Raw genomic sequence first — 23434 nt, forward strand, 5'->3', positions numbered from 1 at the left:
ACCAAATTAAACTCCACCATCCTCAGCGATTGATGGGCCGGCTGCCGACCTCCGTGTCACAGCCAATTTCTCACGAAGAATCAAGGGTGAATTGCATCTCTAATTTCTGTCACAAATGGTTTTTGCTATGCAAAGGGACAAACAGTAGCAGGGAGAAGAGGAGAGAGCGCTGGGCTGGCCTTCAGCCCGATGGCAGGAGGAGACTGTGATGATGCTGAGACGTTCCCAGGGAGGGGGTGGCTGATGGAGTTGCATCAAACACCAAGAAGTGGCCAGATAAGTGGCTGTTTCCTGGGCACACCATCCCCCTTAGAATAAGGCAACTGTGAAGGAGGGTGAGGAGGGAAGGGAATTGCTGGTGAGAAACCTGGCACAGCAGACTGTGCTCCCCCAACAGGGAGTCAGACCAAGCGTGGGGAGATCTGTCCTAGAGCTCTGCAAAGTGTGAATCTGTTCATCTGGGCTTGCCAGAGAGGGGCTGGGGATGCTGTGGCATTCAGGGTGGCCACTGCAGGTGACACCAAGGTATGAGACATTCAGAGTGTAGCAATAAGCAGGCACTGACTTCTGGCACTAATCTGACCACAATGCATTTGTGGCGTATTGACTGCGGTGGAAGTCTGGATCAATATCAGTCTTCAAGAGTCTCGACAGATCAATGTTTGATACAGATAAAGAAAATAGAGGGCAGGTGTTTATGGCATTCCCTGTGTGCGGTATGATTATTCCTTGCTCATCCTTCTGCTGAGGGAGGGGAGGGAGCGAGATGGAAGGTAAGAAAGGATTTAGAAAGATAATTCACAAGACATTTAAAAAGCAGTTGGAAGAAGGAGATTTGTGGCTTTTTTTTTTTTTTACATCAGTTTTAGGCTGAAAAGAGGAAGAGAAGAATCTTCATAAAAGTATATCGTCCTTTGAGAGACAAATTCCTATCAAAGAGTGGGTTTGGGTTTAATGAGGCGCCCATGGCAGGGGATCACTGGGACATGGCTGTGCTTGCCAAAGCTTTGGGAAAAAGAGATGTACAGGGGTTCCACTGGTCCTCGCTGCTTTCTGGTGGTAATGAGACCCATACCTGGCTCTGAATACTTTAGGGCAACTGGCAGGGAGATGATTAAAGCAGAGAATGTGGAAATGATGGAGAAGAAGGCTCAGTTTGGTGTCAGTGCTCGGGTCTTGGACAACTGTGTGGCTCAGAAGGGCTTGGAGACTTCATGGTTGGGTTTATTTTCAAACAAAATCCTGGTGTTGTGAAGGTTGGAGTAAAACAAGCCATCTCCATAGAATCATTTAAGTTGAAAAAGACTCTTAAGAGCCGTTTATTAGCAGAGACCACACGGTTCCGGGAAACTGGGAATAAACATGTAAACGTGAAAGTATTTCCAAGCAGAACAGAGAGGACCTTCAAAGCATCTTTTCCTGTGTCTATATTTCCTTCTTTTCCTTTTCTCATCCCCCCCTTCTCCTTGTTTCACAGGACTGGCTGACAAAATTTGGGTATCTGCCTCCTCCAGACCCTGTCACGGGGAAGCTGCAGACGCAGGAGATGCTCACCAAGGCCATCACTGCCATGCAGAGGTTCGGGGGGCTCCAGGCAACGGGGATCCTAGGTCAGTGGCTCATGATCCCTCCTCTCTTCAGTGCAAAGGGAGGCAGGGATGGCTCCTTGCAGGTCCATGGAGGAGAAGGGATTTGGCACCGTGTCGTGGAGCAGCAGCATCCCCAGGAAAAGCTCACGTGGGTGTAGCACACAGCCCAGTTTGCAGCTCTAAGAGTAATTACATGGCTCAGGTGCTCTGTTGCCTCGTGCTTTCAAGAACCTGAGGCAAGCAATTATTTCAACAGACCCACAGACCCTTGGGGTTCCCAGTGTGCTTAAAATAGCTCTTGGTGTGTTCCAAAAAAAAAAAAAAAAGAAAGAAAGAAAGAAAAAAAAAAGACAAGCAAAAAAAAAAAAGAAAGGTGTCCTGTTCAAAGCCTTACTTGCAGCATCAAATTGAATTGAACAAAAATCCTGATTTAAGCTTCCCAATTTGTGTATGTAGATATTTTGGGTTCTTTGCTGCTGGGGCACAGGCAGGGAAAGGAGGAAGATGGTGTTGCATCATCCCAGTGCTGCTTGTTCTTGCTCAGGAGTCAGGGGGTACCTGTGGAACTGGCAGGGCTCCCTGGGGCTCTCCTTGGATCTCACTCAGCCACAGAGGCTGTGCGTGCTCTGCAGTCACCCCCAGCCAGCCGAGAGCCCATCTCCTGCCCCAGCAGCTCCAGTGCCCAGCAGGAGCAGGGCGATGAGTGGCTTCCCTGTGGCAGGCACATCTGGCTGGGAGGGAGCAGTCCAAGGCCAGGCTGGAGCAGCTCGAGTTGCCCAGCGTGGCTGGGGTCATTCCTTTCAATGTCTTCATTGAGGGAAGGAGAAAGCCAGCATTATCCTAGCCCAGGGAAGGGAGCCTCTCTGCTCTCCTCCCCTCCCTGACACATGGCCGTGACCTCCTGCCGTGGGGGCAGCTTGCTTCCTCTGCTCAGGACAGGATTAAGGAGAAGCTGCTAATTAGCAGGCAGGTCTCCATCCATCCCAACATCCCGGAGCAGCGGATGCATCCCATCACTGGGACTTGCTCTCTCCACTCTTAATTGAGCACGTGCAATTGTTTCTGTTCCACCTCACCACAAGCTGCAGGAGACCCAGGAACAAGGATGGCCTTTTGAATGGACTTACATTTGCATTTTTGGAGGGGGTGTTGGAAACAGGCTGGGGGTGGCTGCCCTGGGCAGGTCACAGATGTGGGTTTGTTCATGAACACAGGGTTTAAGAGGTAAAGTCAGCAGGAAAAGGGGTGAATGAAACAATATGTCTGTGTTTCGGCTTTTGAGAATAGACACTTCAAGCTTTCATTCATTTTTAAAAATAAATAAGAAGGAATAAGAACATTCTCCAAATGAGCTCCTAGCTGAACAGAGAAGTTTATTTAGATATGAATGTTTCTCCTTGTCAGAGGAATAATGGGAAATTCAGCAAGAGAGAACAAAAGAGAATAATTTAAAATATACATTCTAAAATATCTTCAAAATTGGCCACAGGTGGTTTTTTACATAAGTTTTTGAGAGCTGTTAAAGTGTAGGGCAAGAGGTGACCTGCTGCATTTTCTCCTGAAATCAGTGAAACTGCCCACTGATCCCAACAGCAGAGCTGGTGCCTGACCCCCAGCCGGGGGCTGGCATCTCCCCTTCCCTCTGGCAGCCCCGGCTCAGGGGTGCTTTGAAGAGATGGGCTCCCAGCAGGAATTGTTGCCAGTGGTGGGACATAGTGGGCTCAGTGACCTGTGGGTGTCACCACGAGTGATGCTGGGGCCGGTGCTCCATCCTGGGCATGGATTCTGCTCCTCTGCTTCATTCTTACCACTTCACTTTCCATCTCTTTGCCCCCCCCGGGATTTCTTAGCCCCCCCTTCCCATGATTTCTTGTTTTTTGCCCAACCCTAGATGAAGCCACACTGGAGCTGATGAAGACCCCTCGCTGCTCTCTGCCCGACCTCGCCACTGCGGAGACCAGGAGGAAGCGATTCATCCAGGCTGTCACCAAGTGGGGCAAAAGGAACCTGTCCTGGAGGTAGGAATTCATCTACCCCTGCTGAAAGCTTGCAGGAAAGGACCAATTCCACACATAGACCTGTGCTAAATATGGCTTTAAGATGAGTTTCAGGGTGATGGTTAAAACGTGTCCCTGCGTGCTGCCAGGACCCCACAGACTATTTATCTGAACTCTTCTCCTGACAGTCCCAGCCTTGACTTCTTGGACCCACATGGCAGTGACTGTGAATTGTGCAGTTTTGGCTGGTGGATTAGCTGGAAGCTTTTTGCTGGGTTGCAATGATTGTTAGAGCAACTCTTTTCTTGAGTTCATCAGGACTTTGTGCTTTCTCAAGCAGCTGCCATGGCTGGAGCTTCTTCTCTTGCCTCACCTGAGCACAAGGGTTGGGAGCATTTTCTGGGTAATGGATTTGCTTTTTTTCTCCCAGTCTTTGCCACAGGGGAGTATTTCTCCCTCCATGTCAGGGAGTGACACGTGTGGGTCACTGAGCCTGTGACACGTGGAAGCTCAGGTCCAACTTTCAGAAATGCTGCAGGTCAGGGTTGGCTAGCAAACTGATCCCTGTCCCACCAGGATTTGTCCTTCTTGGGACTCATTTTTCCTCCCTCAAAGACCACGTGCTGCAGTGATTTTTCCTCTGAGAAAGGTCAGCACCATAGGATGCTCATAGTGTCCTAAAAACACATGTGGATGCTATGGAGAGTTCTCCCTTTTAATTATAAGCTTCTCTTTGATCCTGACATAGCCCTAGAGTGAGTTCTCTTCCCACTGCAGTAACAAATCTCATCTTGGCTGTCGCTGTTGACACGTGTTGAAACTGTGGCATTACCAGGGATTTGGTCCTTGTTCCAGCAGATCCCTTTGAGACCTTATTTTGAGAAAAGATAAACATAATTCAGCTTCAGTAAGAAACAGTTTTGGCTCACGGATGGATTCATGTAGTGAAGTGACCTGTTATAAAAACCCAGCCCTGTCTGGGTAAGAGGAATGAACTTCACGTTTCAGAGAGGGGAAAATCCTTTGGGTGAAACAAGAAAACCTGCCCTGATGTTCTGTGAGCTGCCAGAGCCAGGTCAGGGGCATGGCCTGTGCACAGCCTGATTCCAGCAGCTCCTGACAAACCTGAGTGTCATCCCATGGCAGGGCAGGTGTGGTGGCTGGGCAGCAGGGTCAGGGCAGGGGTTCTGCAGGTACCACCAGGACTCCAGCCATGCTGGCACAGTATGCACAGTGCCAGGCTGCAGCAAAGCATGGAGGTGAAATGGGGTCAGGCTGTTGTGGTGGATGCAGCCCTGGGAGATACCCCCCACCTCCCATGCCCTTGGAAATTGTGATGCTGCAGCAAAGATTGTCATAAAAAGGGGTTTAGGTCTGAGACAATATTATATGTAAGACAAAAAAAAAAAATCCATCTCCTGACAAAGTAATTTCTGCTTTTTATTCTTTGGTCCTTTCCAAAATCCTGGCTTTTGTCCAAGAAAGGGCTGTATTTTATAACTGTAGGTTGTATAAGCCAGCAGAAGACTAAAGCATTACAGAAGCTCCAATGTAGTATTTACATCCAGCACTTTAGATTAAACTGGCTCTTTGGAAACTGCCATGAAAATCGGCCAACGGAGACATATAATTTTACACTCTTGTCTTTTACACATTGATTGAAGATTTTGAAAGAGGAAAACAAAACTAAATTCTACCCTGCCACGGATTTAAAAGTTGAAGAAAAACCCGAACATTTGCAAGGCTGGAATAAATGGGTGAGCAAATCTATATGAAAGGAGGGTCACAGGACAGGCACCTGCACTGACGGAGAAGGCAGCATTTGGCAAAAAAAAAATGTTATAGGCATGCAGATTGCTCAGGTTTCTTCTTTTTACCCTTGAGTGCAGCCAGCCTGTGGGACTGGGAGGGCTCGGGGAGCTCAGGCTGCTCAGGGTACAGCCTCAGAGCATCCCAGCAGAGCATCAGACACAGCCTGTTTTCTGCGCCTCATCTCCGCGGAAAGTCTCCAGGATATTACAGCACGTAAATCTTCTTTTCACGGGGTTGGTTTTATTTTTTTCCTTTATTTTCCCGGCGCTGTCCCTGCCCGGGTTGCCGAGGCGCTCAGCAGCTGTGCTGTGGATGCCCTCTGCCGGCATCTGCGCCGGAGCCGCCCGCAGCCGCTTCCAACCCACCCACCCCCCCGGCGTTTGCAGCCTGGTTTTTCCTTTTGCTGATTTTGCTCTATTGCTTCTGGCTATGCCCTGCAGAAGGGGAGTTCACAGCCGGCACCTCCGTCTCCTCCCGGCGCTCGCTGTCTCCCCGCGGCGCTGGGAAGTGCAGCAGCAGGGCCGTGCCCCTTCTCTCCGCATGCTTTGAGCTCCCTGGGGCAGGGGAAGCTGTTGAAGCCAAGCCTTCTAAATTTCCTGGGGTTTTTTTCTTGCTGAAGTATCAGCCCAGTGCCGAATTGAGGTGACTTTCATCCGCCTTTAGTTAAGGATGAGTCCCTTGTGCCGCTTCATCAGAGCTGCAGCCTTTGAAACTGTGATGCTCAGGCCATGGGGTGCCAGAGCTGCAGCAGACACTGCTGGCAGAGGAGCAGTGATGCCTGTCAGTCACTGCCCACCATCGCTGTGAGGGTCCTGAGCCCACCCAAGGGGAGATGTGTCACTGCCTGAGCCCAGAGATGGATTTACTGAGGCACAGAGGGGTGGCAGCCAGGCAGGAATGCCTGGGTAAGGGTGTGCAACCCCCAGTGCTGAGGGGAGGACCCGATCCTCCTGCTTTCATCCTTTAATCAGTGGCATCCCACCACGGGGACCTCCCAGCCCAAGCCCAGCTGGTCACAGACTGCCTTGTCCCCCGTGTCTGGGCATGACAGATGCTTGAGGGGGACAGTGTCACCTCTCAGTGTGGAGCTGCTCTGGGGTTGTTATAGCATCCTCATTCCATCACAGGCAACTGGGGCCCTCATAGGAAAAGCCCTGAGCAGCTGGAGCAGAGAGGAGGCAGCTGCCAGGCTGGCATCCCTTGCCAGTGCAGGGCCCTGATGGCTGGGGGGTGACTGGCATTCTGTGCATGTTGCAGGCCAGGAGAAAGGCTATCACTCAAAAATGTTCAGCTTTTGCAAAGTGCTGGGAGAGGCCTGAGGGAGGGTGCAAACACACCCACTGCTTTCCCCGTGGCAATGGGGTGTTACAGCAGTGCCAGGGTAGCACCAAATCGGGGCTGCTGTGCCATGGGTGGCTCTGGGAAGCTGGAAAAGCACCTCTGCCATGGCAGCAAGTGCCCACCCCTTCAACTGTCCCCTCTTCCCTCCCTCTCCAAAAAAAATCAGAGTGGGTTTATCAGGCAGTCCTTAGCCTGCTGTGTTTGGTAGTTCTCAGCATTTATTGTATTTGTCTGTGGTTTCAGGGCTGGGAAGGTGCAGGAGTGTTTTCATTAACCAGCTATTGATTTCTCATCCATCACTCTTCCACTTTTGGAGGACAAAACCCAAAAAGGACCCCAGAAATCGAATTAAACGTTGGTGTGGGTGCCCCTCAATAGCAAGAGGAGGCAGATCAGTCCTTTCTGGTCTCTGCTTATTAACAATTCTGGACACAAAGTCCCTTTGGGGTGGGACAAGCAAAGGAGAGATTTGCAGAGGGATGTGACCGACCCTGAGGCTCGAGGCAGTGTTGGGGGGGTGGCTGCAGGGGACTGAGCAGCCCAGTGTTTGTCACCTTCCTGCTGCTTGGCAGGGGCTGTCTGGAGCAGAGATTTCTCTCCAATCACATCAGGGTTTTGCCCAAAATTGGAGCTCTGTAAGGGGAGTCTCAGGAGGTATTAACAGCCAAGGAGTGGTGCTCTCCACTGGGGACCTAAGCACCATTTACTACAAATAATAATAATAATAATCAAGGTAGGAGGAAGGTTATTAATCTGCATGATGTTAGAAATGTGCCTCCTTTTCAGTGGAACTGGGTAATGCAACGCTGACAAAAGTCCTATCAGCATAATAGTCTTTTTCTAATCTCATTGAAAACAATTAGCAGAGCTCCAGCAATCAAATCAGATGCTGAATTGAAAAAACCCTGATGGGATTCTCCTGAAAAATGATGGTGATAATGAATAAAGGATGGGGGACTTTTCACTTACACCTGCAGCATGTTAATAAAATGTGGGTCAGCTCAGAGGTGCAGGACCTTTTATAAGAAGCAAAATAGGTATTGATACTGTTTCTGCCTTAATCTAATGTTTCTGGAGTCAGGGCTTGGGATGAATATCAATAATGTTTGTCTCTTTAGACAGGGCTTTTTATCCCCCATCCTTTTACAGCAGAGGTCTGATTTATTATCCTCATTCTACAGCTGGAATAAGAAGGAAAGGAAAGCTCACATGGCTTGCGAAGGAAAGAGCAGATAGTGTCTCTGAATGTGAGTCTGTGCCCTAGGCACCGTGATCTTGGAGAAAGGTCATAATTCCTGGGCTAAACATGGTGTGTTTTACACATATAATGACTTATTCAGCAGAAATTAAAGCAGCGAAGGGTTTACCTAAATCCAGAGGAATGTTGTCGAAGACGAAGACACCCAGTTAAAGAATATCTGGAAACCAGGTGACCTTTCTGTACTGTAGAGGATTACATCCAGCCACAGTCTCTTCTATAAATTATAAATTGCCTGAAAATTGTATTTTCTAATCCCATGCTCATACTGTTTGTACCTCTGCTGCCTTCTTTACAAATGTGTTTTCTTTAAAGTCCTAGATTATCTGATGTTTCATGTATGTTAACTCATTTAGAGTAGTTGATAAGGTCTTTCTTTGCCCAAAGAGTTTAGGGATAGCAAAGGCAAAGATATGAATGACTTTTGCTCATTTGGCTGTGATGTGTTTTGCCTGATTCACCCATCCCATTCCCACCATGTCTAGGACGAGCTTCCCAAGCTCTTCAGAGAAACTGTTAGTGAGATTTCTGCTTGTTCCCATGAGTCTCTTTTTGTTCTGTCCTAGATTTAACCCTGACCAGTTTTGCCCAGGCTTGGGCTGCCTGTCTCTGAGGGCACGGGATATATGCAAATATTTGTGAAAGGAAGAGCTCCCAACCTCAGCCAGCAAGTCATTCCTACTCCCCATCTCTGATCCATGGTGTCTCCTGGCACCCAAATCACTACCTGTAGGAAGAGCTTGAGCAATGTGACATCCCTTTCTGACACCTGTAATTACCTCTTGAAGTGTAGTCAGGTCATTAGTGCACACTGGTGCTGGGGAGTGGTGTGGAGCTGTGTGATGCTCTCCCAGCTGTATTATGTGGGAGGGCAAGCAAGGTGATCATAATTGTTGCTTCAGCCTTTAAAAATCTCTCAAGCCATGAATATTTCATGAACACTTTGGTTGGTGTGCTGGTGCACAAGAAATAAAGTATCTGTTATTACTGGGGCAGAGCTGGCCAGAAATTTTCCAGCAGAATTGGTTTCTGTCAATAATTACTCAGTCAACAGTACATTTGCTTGGAAAGTGTGTATATTTTTGTCAAAATTGTCAATGAAAGATTATCTAAACATATTCCTTTAGAAGCCAGCGTGCCTTGTTTCATCTTTGTCTTTTCATCTCCTCTATTAAATCAACAATATTAGGAATTCTTTTTCAAAGTTGGCTTACACAGGAAACACTGACTTTTTTCCATTCCAGCCCAGCCCAAGAGGGAGGGTGGAACTGCAGCTGAAGGACGGATTCCAGCACACAGGTTGTCCCACCTGGCTTCTCTCCCAGGGCAAGGCAGAGCTGGGGACCACGGGAGGCAGTGCTGATACAGAGAGACAGGAATAGCCCTGAGATGAATGCAGAAGTGTTGCAAGCTCCTGCTCATCAATGCTTTTTTCTACCAAGAAGCAAGTCAAGAGCTTCTCCACTGCAGTGCTCCATCAGGTCGCCCGTCTCCTTCAGGCAATAGGCTCGAGGCATCCTGAATTTACATAAAATGCATCCTTTCCTCCTCCTCCTTGTTATGGATTGCAGTCTGTGAGATTGCTGGCAGTGTACTGGTTTCAAAGTATATTTTATAACTCCAGCAGACATGCTGGGAAATATATGGAGGCAGCAAATCCGTCCTGGATTTCTGTGTGTGTGCAATAAGAATGAGCAATGACCTGCTGGGTGTTTTTTCAAGAAAACTGATGGGCCTGTGTGTGAAGCAAAGGCTTCAGACGTCCACAGCATTTGTATATTTGGGTTGCACGTGGACGAATAAGTGGTGAGAAAATAATTATCAATAGGTCTGAAAGGGAGCTTGGGAAAAAAAAATGGGCAAGCTCTGGAAAGGCAGTCATGATGTTAGCATTTCCAAGGCTGGACAAGGGTTGTAGTCCTGGGGTCCTGAGCATTAACAAGAGTTTGTGCACGAAGTGTGGCTCTGAGGCTGACTGCCCCCTGGCACAGCAGGGTTGGGAGGTATCAGGATTCAGATGTTGGCTGTATTTCACACTCTGGTGGGCAAGACTGGCTTGGTATTTCTGGAAGACCCAAACTCAGTCTCTGAAATCTCACAGCCCTGGAACCGATGTGATTCCGAGGTTTAAGGACACACCTGTGAAGGGTGTTAGGGCACTTCAGGGGAGCACCAAGAGCTCTGAAGGCCTCGCTGAGGTTCTGTGATGCACCAGCCAGCTGCACAGCCAATTCCTGTGGCCCGTGGAGCTCTTTGGTGCTACTGACCTGTCCTCTTCTTTGCCCTCGTTATTTCAGAGTTCGCACCTTCCCGAAAGAATCCCACCTGGGCCACGACACGGTCCGAGCCCTGATGTACTATGCCCTGAAGGTCTGGAGCGACATCACCCCGCTGAACTTCCACGAGGTGGCAGGAAACAATGCTGACATCCAGATAGACTTCTCCAAGGCAGACCACAATGACGGCTATCCCTTCGACGGGCCTGGTGGGACGGTGGCACACGCTTTCTTCCCTGGAGACCACCACACAGCAGGAGACACTCATTTCGACGACGACGAGTATTGGACCTTCCGATCATCAGGTAGGTCAGGGTGGGAGAGCTGCAGCCAGACACAAGGGCTCCCAGTTTCCATCTTCTGCTCTGGGGGTTAGAGTGGTTTAGCCTCCGCTACACCTTGACCCCAGGATTCAGGATCCCACCACCTTCTTCTGATCCCCCTCTCAGCCCTGCTAGCAAAATCACCCCAGGCAGAGTTGAGGGTATTCTATGTTCCTGCAAGCCTCAATGGCATCTCCGTGGTTCTCCCCATCATGCCAGCAGTTGCAGAGCTCCCCATTGCCCACCCCCAGTTCCCATCTCTCCTGGGCCTGGAAGGCTGCAGGTTGGGTGTGTGGCTGCTTGGTGCTCTTGAATGGTGACTGAATTCTCTGACTTTGATATCTTTTGAGTGGCTTCGCTGCCACACATCCCAGTTTTCTGTTTTTTAAAGTATATTATTGTAAGGTGACCTGCTTGGAAAGGGCTCTGTGTTCTGCAGGTAAAAAGCTCCCTGTGATGTGAGCACTGGGTTTTTCCTGCCGTCTCCTGTACATTACCTTACATCATGATGGTTACCAGTTACAGTTTTATTCCTTTTTATTTTTTATTTCATCTCCTCTGGTTAGAGCAGAGTTTTAATAAGCAGAGGGACTTTCAGAAGCGAGTGTTCCTAAGCTGCAAAGCCATCTGTGGGGATCAGATCCCCAACCTTTGTGGCACGTTTTGACAGAGTCACCAGCTGCTAATTTACTTGTCACGCCACCTCCTTTGCCAGCCTCCCCGGGGGGATCCTGCTGCCTCAGCTTAATGACTTTGTTTAGACCTAATCGTCTTCTCTGAAAGCAGCTAATACCTTCTTCCTCCCCCCCCTCTCTCCTCCTGCCCACCAGTTGACCTCGGTCCATCCCCCTGAGTGTTCACCAGACCTGCTGGAGGAGGTCTTGAGGTGAAGGCTAAAGGTCTGGACAGGCTGATCCTTCAGGATTACACCTGCTCCTTGGTTCATGCTGCTGTGCCTTTGGTTTATTGGCCCTTAGAGGGAAGGGAAAAAAGCAGCAGCTGTGCTCTGTGGACACACAGGGCAGGGGGAAGCGCTGCAGTCAGCAGCTTGCCACAGCAGATGTGTTAGGGATGGGGTCAGGGTGGTGCCCCTTGTGTAGCTGGTGGTTGGGACACTCATTGTGAAACAAATCCATGCGAAGGAGTGAGCTCAGAGCCAGCATTCCTGCAGGGAGTGTCCCTCCAAGCACCGCCGAGGGATGAGGGGATGAGCCCGACGGCGAGAAAGCTGCCCTCTATTTTGAAAGTCTTGGAGCTATCTGAGCTTCATCTTTTATTTATTTTGTTCTCCCTAGTGATTCAAAAACAACAACTTGGTAGGTGATATAAAAATATCCCCAAGGTTGTCGGTTTGGCATTAAAATGTCAGAGAGCATATGTCTTTTTCTCCCCTAGTGCTGGGGAAAACAGCACAGGTTATAAAAATCCCAGCTCTTCACAGACACTGTAAATAATAGTCATGAAGGAAAAGGCAAAATTCAGCAAAAAATATCCCCCCTCCAACACCCCAGGACTGGTGGAGAGCACTAAGGACTGTGCAGGATTAGCCATGGCTGCTTCTGAGCAACATCTCCTTTAGCTCCAACCACACTCAGGGAACATGACACTCCCCTGAGCTCCACTGCCTGTTTATAACAATACTTGAAATCATGATCTTTGTAAGAACCCCGCTTCAAATCATTGCTGCCCTCTGGTACTGCTCTGCAGGGCATTGCTGTGCAGTGAAGGGCAGAAATTGCACAGGCACTTGGCCCAGCAGTGGTCTGGGGACTTGGTCTGGGGCTGGGCAGTGGGAGGGCACCGAGCAGGATCAGTCCCATACAGCTCCTGGGAGCATCTCCTCCTTTGCTTTGGCAGCAGTGGTGTATGTTTGGAAGCAGGTATTAATCCCTCCTGACCTGAGTGTGTGAGGCACTGGAGAGGATGGGATGGGTGTGTCTGTGCGTGTGGTGTGAGGCACTAGGGCTTGGATTGCAAATAAGGAATCTTGGGGAAAAGAATATAGTGGACACAGCCCAGACAGAGGGGAAAAAGTCATCCAAGGAGGAGGTATCGATGTCCAGCAAAGTCTCTCTGATGCCCAGTATGGTGTGTGAGGATCAAAGTGTCTGCTCAACGGAGCAGATGCCAGAGCTGCAGCCCCGCCAGCACAAAGTGTGGAACAGGAGAAGATGGGTAAATCCTCTAAAAACGAGCTGGACATGGTCACCTGCCCCTGTCAGGGCAGCAGTCACACGAGCAGGTTGGTGGCTGACGAGCAGGTGAACACCCTTGTGTTTGTGTGCATGCAGGAAGGTGTGAGTGGGGCCTTTGGCCAGGGCAGCAGCACACGGTGCCAGGCAGGGAAAGCCCCGCAGAGCGCTGCGGGCAGGCGGGCTCTGCCGGCACTCACCGGCTCCCTGGCACACGGCTCGGCTCATCCTCACAGGCTTCCATGAGCTCCTGGCTAGTGGCTGCAGAAATCTGGTATTTGGGCAACAGCAGGGCTGTGTCAGCAGCTGCACAGGCAGGCGTGAGGTACAGGGGGTGATGCTGTGGCCCCGCTGTGCCGGTCAGCCGGGAGGGCAGATGGTTGTGACCTGGGTGCTCTCTCAGCCGTTTCTCTGGCTCTTCCTCAGGTGCCAACAGTGATCTGGGTATAAGAGGCTGGTGTAGGCTGATGTCTGGCTTGTTTTCTATTTTTGTATGATACACTTCGGTCTCCAGCTGGAGAAAAAAAACTTCACCTGCTCCAAAGCTTTTCTTTCCCGTTCATCCAACATATACCTGCACTTTTTCCCACAGCCCACTCAAATCCCCCAAATACAATTGTCATGCAGTGACTTTTATTTCAATTGGGTCTTTATCTCCAGACGCCCACGGGATGGACCTGTTTGCTGTAGCTGTCCATGAGTTTGGCCATGCCATTGGCTTGACCCACATCTCTGCCATAGAGTCTATCATGAGACCCTACTACCAAGGTCCAGTGGGGGACCCTCTGAAGTATGACCTGCCTTACGAGGACAAAGTCAGAATCTGGCAACTCTATGGTAAGTTTGTGTCCCTCACCCGGCTACAGCTCGTGTCTGCTGTGGGAGGACACACTGGAGTAGCTGTTTTCTGGAGCGAGTGGAGCTGGTGGGGAGGATGGTGTTCCCCACTACCCCTTCTTGTCTTTCCGCACAGGAGTCAGGGAATCCGTGTCCCCCACAGCCAAGCCTGAAGTGAGCAAAGCAGATGACCATCCCATCCTGCCAGAGCTGCCAGAGAACCGCTCCACTGTCCCGTAAGTCAGATTTGTTCCTTTCCTGCACAGGATGTGTGGTAGCGAAGCTCTGCTTCGTCAGCCTGATCACTCTGGCTTTGGTATTTCTCTCTGGACCTCTGGATGATTCCCTGAGTCTCAAAATTTTACTCAGACTAAGGGAAATTTGTCCCCATCACCCTCAGGTAAATTCATCCTTGCTGAAATTTTAATCAAACTTCCTCAGCAGTATCCTGAATTGCCCAAGCATAACTGACCTTAATCTTTCCATGGTGAGCAACTCCCCGATGTACCTGTGGGGGTGAATATTGGAACAAGTGGAGCGATAGCCTGACTCCAACACAGGTTTGCCTTGGCAAAGGACTGCTTACACTGATGTCATCATTAAGTTCTGGATCTAGCTCATTAATAAACGTTGGAGTTACCAAATTGCTTTACTGCCAGGACAGCAGGACAGTTAAGAGAAGAAGGAACACGGAACAAAAAGACGGGAGGTGATGGTCACACACATTTTTGCCAGATACCAGGAGTGCCCCAAGTAAGAGTGGCAGAGATGGAGCAGGTCACCTTCACCTCCTGGTTCTTTTTTTTTTTTTTTTTTGGGATGTGCTGAATGCCATTAATTATCTTTCTCCCTGTGTAGCTTCTAACAGCGCTTGTCCACAGGGCTCTCTGTGGCTGTGTTTTGACCTAGAAAGGTGAGAGCCTTTCTCCCTGCTGCTGACTCCTGACCATTGTCTCACACCAGCTGCAGGAGGAGCAGAAAACTTGTTTGTGCCAATCCCCTTGGTCCTGCCCCATGTGCTGGGAGGGTGGGTGGGGTTCACCTCCACATCTGTCATTTTGTGGCCAAAGAGGGCAGTGAAGCTGGTGCTGGCAGCCTGCACAACTTTTCTATCAGCAGATTAGATTTATGCTTCCCTGTCACCCACAGCAGCTTTTCCATGTGTGTTCCCAGCATTCTCTCCTTGTTCCTCCATCAATCATCATTTGTTACATGGGCTTTGTGGCTCTCTGTCCTTCATATTCTCTGCCTTCCCCACCCACCTTGTTAAAGCAGCTCAGTATCTCAGCTGCCACTTGCTGGGTGCCTTTCACCAAATGTTTTTCAGCAGGTATCTTTCCCTAGGTATCTTGTGGCACCATTGCTCCTCCAGGTCCCTCTGTTTTGGCTCAGCTGCTTTCTGCTTTGTAGCTCTGTCACCTCTCACTGGCATTTTGGAGCTCAGCCTTGGAGCAGCCACATCCTGAGCTGCTGGAGCGAGATGCTGCTTGGCTGCTATCCACGTGTCCTGCTGCCCTGGGGCAGCCACACTGTGCCACAGGGGACTGGGAGGCCAGCTCAGCCCTCACCAGCTACACTGCCTGGTAGATGCAGAGCGTGTCCTCGCTCGACTCCCAACCTCTGGTGCCCAGGGGTGTGTGCCACAAGCTGTCTTCAGGCTGAGGGTTGCCTGAACTCGCCTCGGAAATCCCCGGGCACGTGGCTGGGTTTGAGCATCAGGAATGTCAGGCAGGCACAGCCTGTAGTCTTCTGCCAGGGGCTCCAGAGCAGGGGTGACACAGTCCGTGGGATGGGAGGCATAGGGGGGACACAGCCCCTCACTGTCCACCCGGGCTGTTCTCACCTGGGTGCCTTTCCACAGGCTCCGGCGGGATGTGCCCAACAGATGCAACACACACTTCGATGCCGTGGCCCAGATCCGGGGAGAGGCTTTCTTCTTCAAAGGTGAGCACCTGCCTCCAGCACAGCAGCTGCCAGGGCTCTGTGCCTGTGTCACCCTGTGGTGGCAGTGCTGTGACAGCACCAAAGTGCAGCCAGTGTGGGATGGGCAGTGAGGATGAGCTGCTTTGGGGTTTGCAGTCCCTGGGGCTGCAGACCCAGGGAGGCACCTCCCACACCCGGGGGCTGAGAGGGAGGAGGAGGAGAAGGGATGGGGGAGCAAATGATGGAGCAGAAAATCAAGCATTTCTTTTATCCAAAAAGAAGAAAAAGAAGGGAAAAGCCAGTGAAACTAAAACACAATTGATTTTAAAATTATTAAAATTGACGTTGTTTAACCCAGAGCACAGTGAACCTGTGGGATCTGTGGCCAAGAGCAGTTCCGTGGCACAAGCAGGGGGCTTCTGATGGGTGGTTAGGGAGGAGAGACCACTGGGCAAACCCACCTGCCCAAGTCCCCACGGTGTGCAGCTGGTGTGGTCCTCATGAGGGATGTGTGTCCTAACTCCAGACAGAGCAGGTGCGTGTCCATGTGCCAATCCTGGGATTTAACACTTCCCTCTGAAGCAGCCGGACTGGTGACAATCCAGCACAGGAATTTGTACTCTCATCCATCCCACTGGACTGCCCAGGTGAAGAACTAAAATCTGACGTCTGCACTATCAAAGTCAAAATCGAGGCTGAACCAGGGATGAGCAGAACAGCAACAATACTCCACTGTTTTTCTGAGATACTTCCAACCTTCCTTTCCTTCCAAGCTTCACCTTCCCTAATGCTGCTTGCTGTGAATCACTCAAAGACAGCATGTGTGCAGTTGCAAACCATCTGGTTTCGTGCCAGCAAACACTTGCTGTCAGGGTGTCCCCAGGGTGCCCGGCTGTTGACAAGGATCCCATTGGTGCCTCCTCAGCTATACAGAGCCTGTGTAGGCTGGACTCTGTGGGGTTTCTTTCTCATCTTTCCGAGATGTAAAAATGCCCACTGGGCACTTTTTTCCATCCCTGGCCACCCCAAAGCCATCCAGCAGGGAAGCAGAAGCCCCAGGGATGAGCAGCAGCGTCCAGGCTTGTGTAACCCATGTGGGTATCACAGTGTGAGCCTTGGGTCACACACGGTAACGGGGCTCCAGAGATCTCGGTGCTGCCTGTGCTCTGTGGGGAGCACAATACAGAGGCTGTTCCACAATGTTCTTTGTTCAGATGCCAGCTCCAAAAGGCCTCAGTGAAGAAGGGAAAATCAGAGACATGGACTGGTGTTGGGATAAATGGCTGTCTGTCTTTCAGAGCGGAAAAAATGATGAAGCAGAGATAAATCCATCTCGGTGTCTATTTTGGATATATTTATTCTGGGCCGAAATGCAAATGTAAAGAGCACAGGGTCGGTGGGTGCCAGCTGCACATCTGCCTGCAGAGCCCAGCACCTCCTTCAGAGCCCCCATCGCTGCCCCCGACCACCCTGGGCACCAGGGAGCGGGGATGTCACCTCTGGGGCAGGATTTTAATGACCTCTAGTGCTGAGCTCCCTCCATCGATGGACATTTTGTTCTGAGCTGGTCCAGCTGGTTCCCTGGCTGGAGAGCAGCAGGACTGGAGCTCCTCAGAGCTCCCAGGATTGTCATATTGAAGGCAATGCTGGGTTCTCCACACTTCAGAATCGCTGCTGGCTTTGATGTAGGGGCCTCACTACAGACTCCTGAAGTTTTAAACACCGTTGACCTGCATGTGTGTCTGCACAGTGTGTGCAGCAGTCTTGCCAGAGGCATCCAAAATCTGGACAGTGTGGTGCACAGCTGGGATCAGAATTACCTGGGATTAAAGAAAGCAATTGCCTGAACCCACCATCCACATACTGGGACAGCAGGACTTGCACTTGGCTTTTATCGTGCTTAGTTTGCCAGCTCAGAGAGGGGTTTAAATGGAGCTTTTTAAACAAACATGAGGTTGGGGGGTTGTTTTTTGAATTGTTTCTGCATGCTAATGGCAGCAATTCCCCTGTGGAACTCGCTTTGGCTGATGATCATCCATGCAACAGCAGCACTTCCTCGAGCAGGCCAGGCAGTCACATTCAGAATTCCTTGCTACTTAACTGCTTTATTTCCTTCCTTTTTCCTGATAGCTTATCAAAAACCCAACCAAAGCAGCCAACGACTCAGGCTATGCCTGACTTTGGAGGTAGATTTAAGGTTTGTTTGCTGCAGCTGCTCACCTGCTGAGCCCATCGCTTGCAGAGGGTTGAATGTCAAAAGCACCGGGGCTTCCCTTCGTGTCTCTGATGAGCCCAGGGCACTTCAACATTTAAATACTGGTCTGCTAAGGAAGGAATTGTGTTGAGCTCTATTTCTTGCTAAAAAAGAGTGAAAATCTGGCTGAAAATCTAGTGCCTTGCTAATTAGAGATGCAGAGATCATCTTTATTTAATTCCATATGTTTCAATCAATGTAAAATGGCCACCAAATTTGAATCCTTGGGTTTTTTTACGTTCTTAAAAAGAATCTGTAATTATGGCAATTCCTACCACATTGGGATGTATTATTCATTTGTGTGTTTCAGTCAGATAGAGCAAATAGGCAAACTGGAGTAGAAGAACAAGAATATGATATAAATCCATATAATTAGAATAAAACTCCCTCTCTGCAGATGTTTAAGTGTTAGGGTTTTGCCTCCTGCATTATTAGGCTAAGATCCAATTTCCATAAAATTTTAAAAGCCAGTGTCACAATCTGCCAGCTCTGGAGAAAGGGCTGAGTGTCATGAATACAAATCTGAAAATGCCTCTTTGGTTTCTGTTGCTTATCTCCCCTTGGGAATCCATGCAAGAGCAGATGTAAATAACATGCAATAATTTCTAACAGGCAATAACAAATATGAGACAAAGTCGAGAGTTGCCTCTTAGACATCTTACTCCAGCTCACATCACTTCGTGGAGCTCTCCAAGGAAAACACAGCATGGAGAGTGCTGCAAAAACTCAGGCTGAGAATCCCAAAGCCAGTGCAGAGTTGCTCTTTGAGTTGCCCCTAAAAAGCATTAAGACTCCTCGGGAAATCCCACATAAGGTTCTGTTAGCAGGAAAAGGTTTGTCATCCTTCCCACAGAGGAACCCAAATTACCTAAAATATTCCAGAAATACCCCATATATTCCAGAAATACTCCTTCCAAGCTGGGGCAGTGCTGCTGCAGGTGCTAAAGTGTGTTTGTTGGCACCACCAGCATATTCATCCCGGGAGCTCCGCAGGACTGCGGTCCCTGCTTATCCTGCACCTCTAGATGGTACCAAAGTCCTTAATTGTGCCTCCTTCCCAACCTCAACCCTTCCAGATTTATTCATATGGTTTCCTCCCCCTCTATTTTCTTACTCCCTTTCTTCATTTAAAAAACCCCTCTCAATATTTTTCATCGTAACATCCTAGACGTTTCCAAATACGAAAGCAGCTGGGCATTTGTGTGCAGGAAGCTGAGGCTGCTCTGGGACAGGAGGAACAGGGATGTTTTTTTGGAGACAGGTTGTTGGTACCTGGCGCAGCCTCAGCTGCTGCCTGCTCCCACCTGCTCCCAGGAGGTCCCGTGCAGAGAGGGAGGGAGGAGATGAAAGTCTCCTCTTGCCTGCCCTGGCTCAGTGGCACAGCTTCACACCATGGCCAGGAGCGTAACAACTCCAGTGCAATGTCCAGAGGATTATTTTAATCCAAAAAAAAAGGGGATTTCTTCTAATGGCTGCCAGAAATAGAAAGCAGTCACAGCTGCTGCTGCAGAGCAGGACAGCTCTAATTCCCGGCTCCCATCTCACACGCTTTGCTTCCTGCCACTGCCGCCCGCCCGCCGCTCATCCCCCGGCGACGGTGGGTTGGGTGTGGTTCAGTAATGTCCAGTCTGTCCCTCCAGGCAAGTACTTCTGGAGACTGACTCGCAATAAGCACTTGGTCTCCCTCCAGCCGGCTCAGATCCACCGTTTCTGGCGGGGTTTGCCGCTCAACCTGGACAGCCTGGACGCGGTCTACGAGAGAACCAGCGACCACAAGATCGTCTTCTTCAAAGGTGAGAGCAAACACAGTGCTGGAGGGAGCATGTGTGGCCCCTCGGTGTAGAGCCTGGTGCCAGGGTACCTTGGCAGCGTTTTGACCTCTCCCGCAGGCAGGAGACACCAGTGCCAGCCACTGAGCATCTCCCAGGGCAGGTCTGAGATCTGTTGTCCATGAGCAAGGCAGGAGAAAGCAGCTGGCAAGGAGGGCAGGCAAAAGGTAGTAGTCACGTTCCCCAGAAAATGAGGGAAATGTCATCGAAGATCAAGTTCTGCCAAATGTAACTGAAATCTGAGCTTTTCAAGAATGAAACACAAGCAGAAACCACCCCCCCCACACTCCACAGATGCTGTGTCCCTCCTTCGGGCTTTTCTCTTTTTAATATTTGTTGCTGAGAAGAGAAGTCATAGAGGGGACAAAAATGAAACTGAAGAGCTTGGTTTTGCTTATTATATTTCTGTTACTACATTTGTTCTTAAAATAAGTGGTGTCATCCTCTCTTTTTGTTCAAAAAATCTCACTTGTTTCTTTCAGAAGAGCTGGAGGAACAGATTAGCTCTTGGTTCCTATACAAACATCTAAATCCCCCAACCATCCACTCATGCTGGTTAGATGCCACCCATGCCCTCAATGTCACCCAGGCTCCTGGCAGGCACTGACTCTTGTTTCAGAAAGGTTGTGCACTTGAAGTGCTAAATACATCCCAGCCCTCCATGCTTCCTGGCTGGAAATTGCTTTTTGCCTCTGGACCGTTCTACTCCAAATGTGGTGTAATTCTCAGTTTCAGAAGTGCTGAACCAAGCCCTTCCAGAAGCAATAATTTGGTTTCAGTTCCTCCAGCCAGGCTGGAGGGATGGCTTATGCCCTGTGCAAGCCCCTATGTTTGCAGAAGTCTTTCCAAGCGCAGGCAAAGCCCTCTCAGACCGCTGGCATGCTGAGCTCTGCAGAGATGTGCCAAGCCCTGCATCTCCCCACGGAGCAGCACATGAAGGCTCTGTGTGTGTGTGTCCAGCTGCCTCAGGCAGCCTGCCCCACTCTGCTTTCCCAGAGGGAATGGGGCCAACTGGAGCATGGCAGCCCCTATGCCTGGCACCAGACACTCCCAGTCTGGTCTGCAGACCACAGCAGCACTTGCTTCCTTCCCTTCCTCCCTGCCCTGCCTGCTGGGGACAGACAGACAGACAGCAGCTCAGGTCCAGGGGCTCCTCCTGGCTGGAATTCCAGATGTGCCACAGTTGGTGTCTTGCCCCTGCAAGGCAGAGCAGTCCGTGGTCACCGCACGCTCTGCGTGTGTTAGTCCTGCCCACCTCCTACCATGAACTCAGGATTTTCCATCCAGCTATAAAACACTGTCTCATTCTCTCCCTCCGGCGCTGTTTCACTGATCCCTGGACAGAAACCAAAGCACACAAATTACCTTGGCCTCTAAGGTCCTGCTGCTGACACACGGGCATGCATTTAAGGGCCTCTTCAGATATTCTAGAAAACCGAGGGAGGAAAAAGTCTGATCCTTAAAATAGGTTGTGTAATACCTAAAAGGACATTGCAGGTTCCCAAAGAGATGTTGTAAAAAAGACTTCCCCAGTGGTTAGAGGATTATGAAGGACATCTGGGTTCATTTCCTTGTTCTGACACAGACCCGGGCCCAGTCATGTCATGCTTCATTTTTACTGGGGAAAAAAAAAAACATATTGATGGTTCTCTACTGCCCAAGGTAGGGCTGAAGAGGTGGCTGTGTAGACACTTGAAGAGCAGTGAGCTGCTCAGCTGGGATTTGTCCAGCCTTCGTACCTCCTCATTACATCCCTTAAAACCCACAGGTCCTTCAGCCTGTCTGGCACTCTTCCAGAGAGGAACTACATTTGGCTTCTCAGGAGCTCAATATCAGGCAGAAGGTGCCTGTTTTGCTCACTAAAAGTGCATGGAACTTTGATTCTTGCAGTTGGATATCAGGCAGAAATCCAGGGGGCAGAAAACCAAATGCCTCCACCAAATGCATAAAAGTGACAACTGTAGTAACTCTCTGGACATGTTCATGTCCTGGGACCATCATGCTTTCAGAAGCAGAGCAGGGCTATGTCCATGGAAAGCCTGACACTAAAAAGCAACTATCCAAAGCTAGAGGTTCCCCAGTGGGCTGAACCCTTCCCATAGCCATCCTTAAATGCCAAGAGCTCAGTCCTGAGGCTTGTCACCACAGCAGATAATGAAACATCAGCTCGTCTGTGAGGCAGTGCTGGTTTTGGCCATGAAACAAATGTGATTTTGCTCTGTGCTTCTTTCCTTTCCACAGGAGACAGATACTGGGTCTTCAAGGACAATAACGTGGAGGAGGGATACCCACGGCCCATTTCAGACTTCGGTCTGCCACTGGGAGGAATCGACGCCGCCTTCTCCTGGGCCCACAATGACAAGACTTATTTCTTTAAGGACAATCTCTACTGGCGCTACGACGACCACGAGCGGAGGATGGATCCCGGGTACCCTTCAGAGACCATCCTGTGGAAGGGAATACCAAGCCCTTTAGATGATGCCATGAGGTGGTCAGATGGTGAGTCCACGTGCCAGTTCAAAAAAACACAAGAAAGAAAACAGTGCTGTGTTGAGCTGTAGCCCTTTCTACCCTCCTGCCGACATAATTGCTGAGCCCCTGATGGGATGGCAGTTCCCAGTGTCTGGCAGATGAAGAGGGAGGTGTGCTTCCAGCCAGAGCTCCCCACACTGCTCACTAAAAGACTTTGTAATTCAAACAGGCAACAAAAATATCCTGGGGGGCTAATAATTTCATTTTATTAAAAGAACACAGTTGATGCTGCTTTGCAGTGATTTTTATCCTGGTATGGGCTGATTTGCTCCTCACTGGTTTTGTTGTTGTTGGATTTTTAGCTGGTTATGTGAGGATGCAGATAGAAAATACTTTCAAAGGGATGTTTTCCCTAGAGTTACAACTTATTTTCTGGGGATGAGATTTCTCAGTGGTTTCTTCCTGCTGAAAAGACCACAAAAATTTTGTCACGGGAGACGTTTACAACCAGCCATTCACTCACAACAAAGTGGCACTTCCAGGGTTTATTTACTGGCAACCTAACGGTGTAATAGCAGTCATTAAACCAGGCAGAGGGGAAAAGCTGAATTCTCAAAGCTATTGAGAGTGATAAGCCATTCCCGTAGGCAGGAGTCCTCCTGAGCATGGGACCTTCTTAGAGAGTTCCCAGCCTCCCAGTTCAGAGCAGAAAAAATGCACTTGAGAGCTGAAGGTTCCCAGGGACCTGCCAGGCTCAGGTTATTTTTCTGAGCCCAGGGATGGCAGCACATACCCCAGGTCATTAACAGGTAGGTGAGGTCTCCAGCCTTACCATGCCCTGTTACAAGACAGTCCACTGATGGCCATGGAGAGGTGTGTATGGTGTGCCCAGCTGGGGATTCACAGGGCCTTGACCCCACACACCCACAGTACCAGGAGGTGCATCTGCTCTAGGACCCACCACAGAAGAGACAAAATCTCACCATCCACCTCCAGCTGTCTGGTGGCTCCTGTCTGCTGTGAGAGATCCCAGCCAGGCACAGCATCGTCTTCTGGAGCATCCCTCCTGCAGCAAGAGGGAGTACTGGCAACAAGCAGTGGTGTCTCATGTGCCTCCACTCCCCGGGGCTCAGCTGGGGTGGGAATGCTCCTCTGCTGCTCCAAGTGACCCTGAGGTTAGCTCAGCACGGTGCCAATAACACCAAAGTCATGGGTTTGATCCCTGTATGGGCCATTTATTTAAGAGCTGGACTCAATGACCCTTGTGGGTCTCCTCCAACTCAGAACATTCTGTGATTCTGACTCAAGTGCTCCAGTGGGAGGGCGCCCAT

At 50.0% G+C, this 23434-nt stretch overlaps 1 protein-coding gene across 1 annotated transcript in view; it reads left to right on the top strand.

Annotated features, from left to right (window-relative positions):
• Positions 1-23434, top strand: part of MMP17 (matrix metallopeptidase 17) — a 58134-nt gene that overhangs the window by 33651 nt on the left and 1049 nt on the right. Inside the window, exons 2-9 of the mRNA XM_027733160.2 lie at positions 1478-1610; positions 3481-3607; positions 10295-10578; positions 13449-13625; positions 13762-13861; positions 15487-15569; positions 19443-19595; positions 21873-22130. Of these exons, the coding sequence (XP_027588961.1) occupies positions 1478-1610; positions 3481-3607; positions 10295-10578; positions 13449-13625; positions 13762-13861; positions 15487-15569; positions 19443-19595; positions 21873-22130 (1315 nt within the window). The remainder of the gene's footprint in view (positions 1-1477; positions 1611-3480; positions 3608-10294; positions 10579-13448; positions 13626-13761; positions 13862-15486; positions 15570-19442; positions 19596-21872; positions 22131-23434) is intronic.

This window comes from Pipra filicauda, unplaced genomic scaffold (assembly GCF_003945595.2).
Source record: "Pipra filicauda isolate LSUMZ 115617 unplaced genomic scaffold, ASM394559v2 scaffold14_size4853619_pilon, whole genome shotgun sequence".
In the NCBI taxonomy this organism is placed as follows: Eukaryota; Metazoa; Chordata; class Aves; order Passeriformes; family Pipridae; genus Pipra; species Pipra filicauda.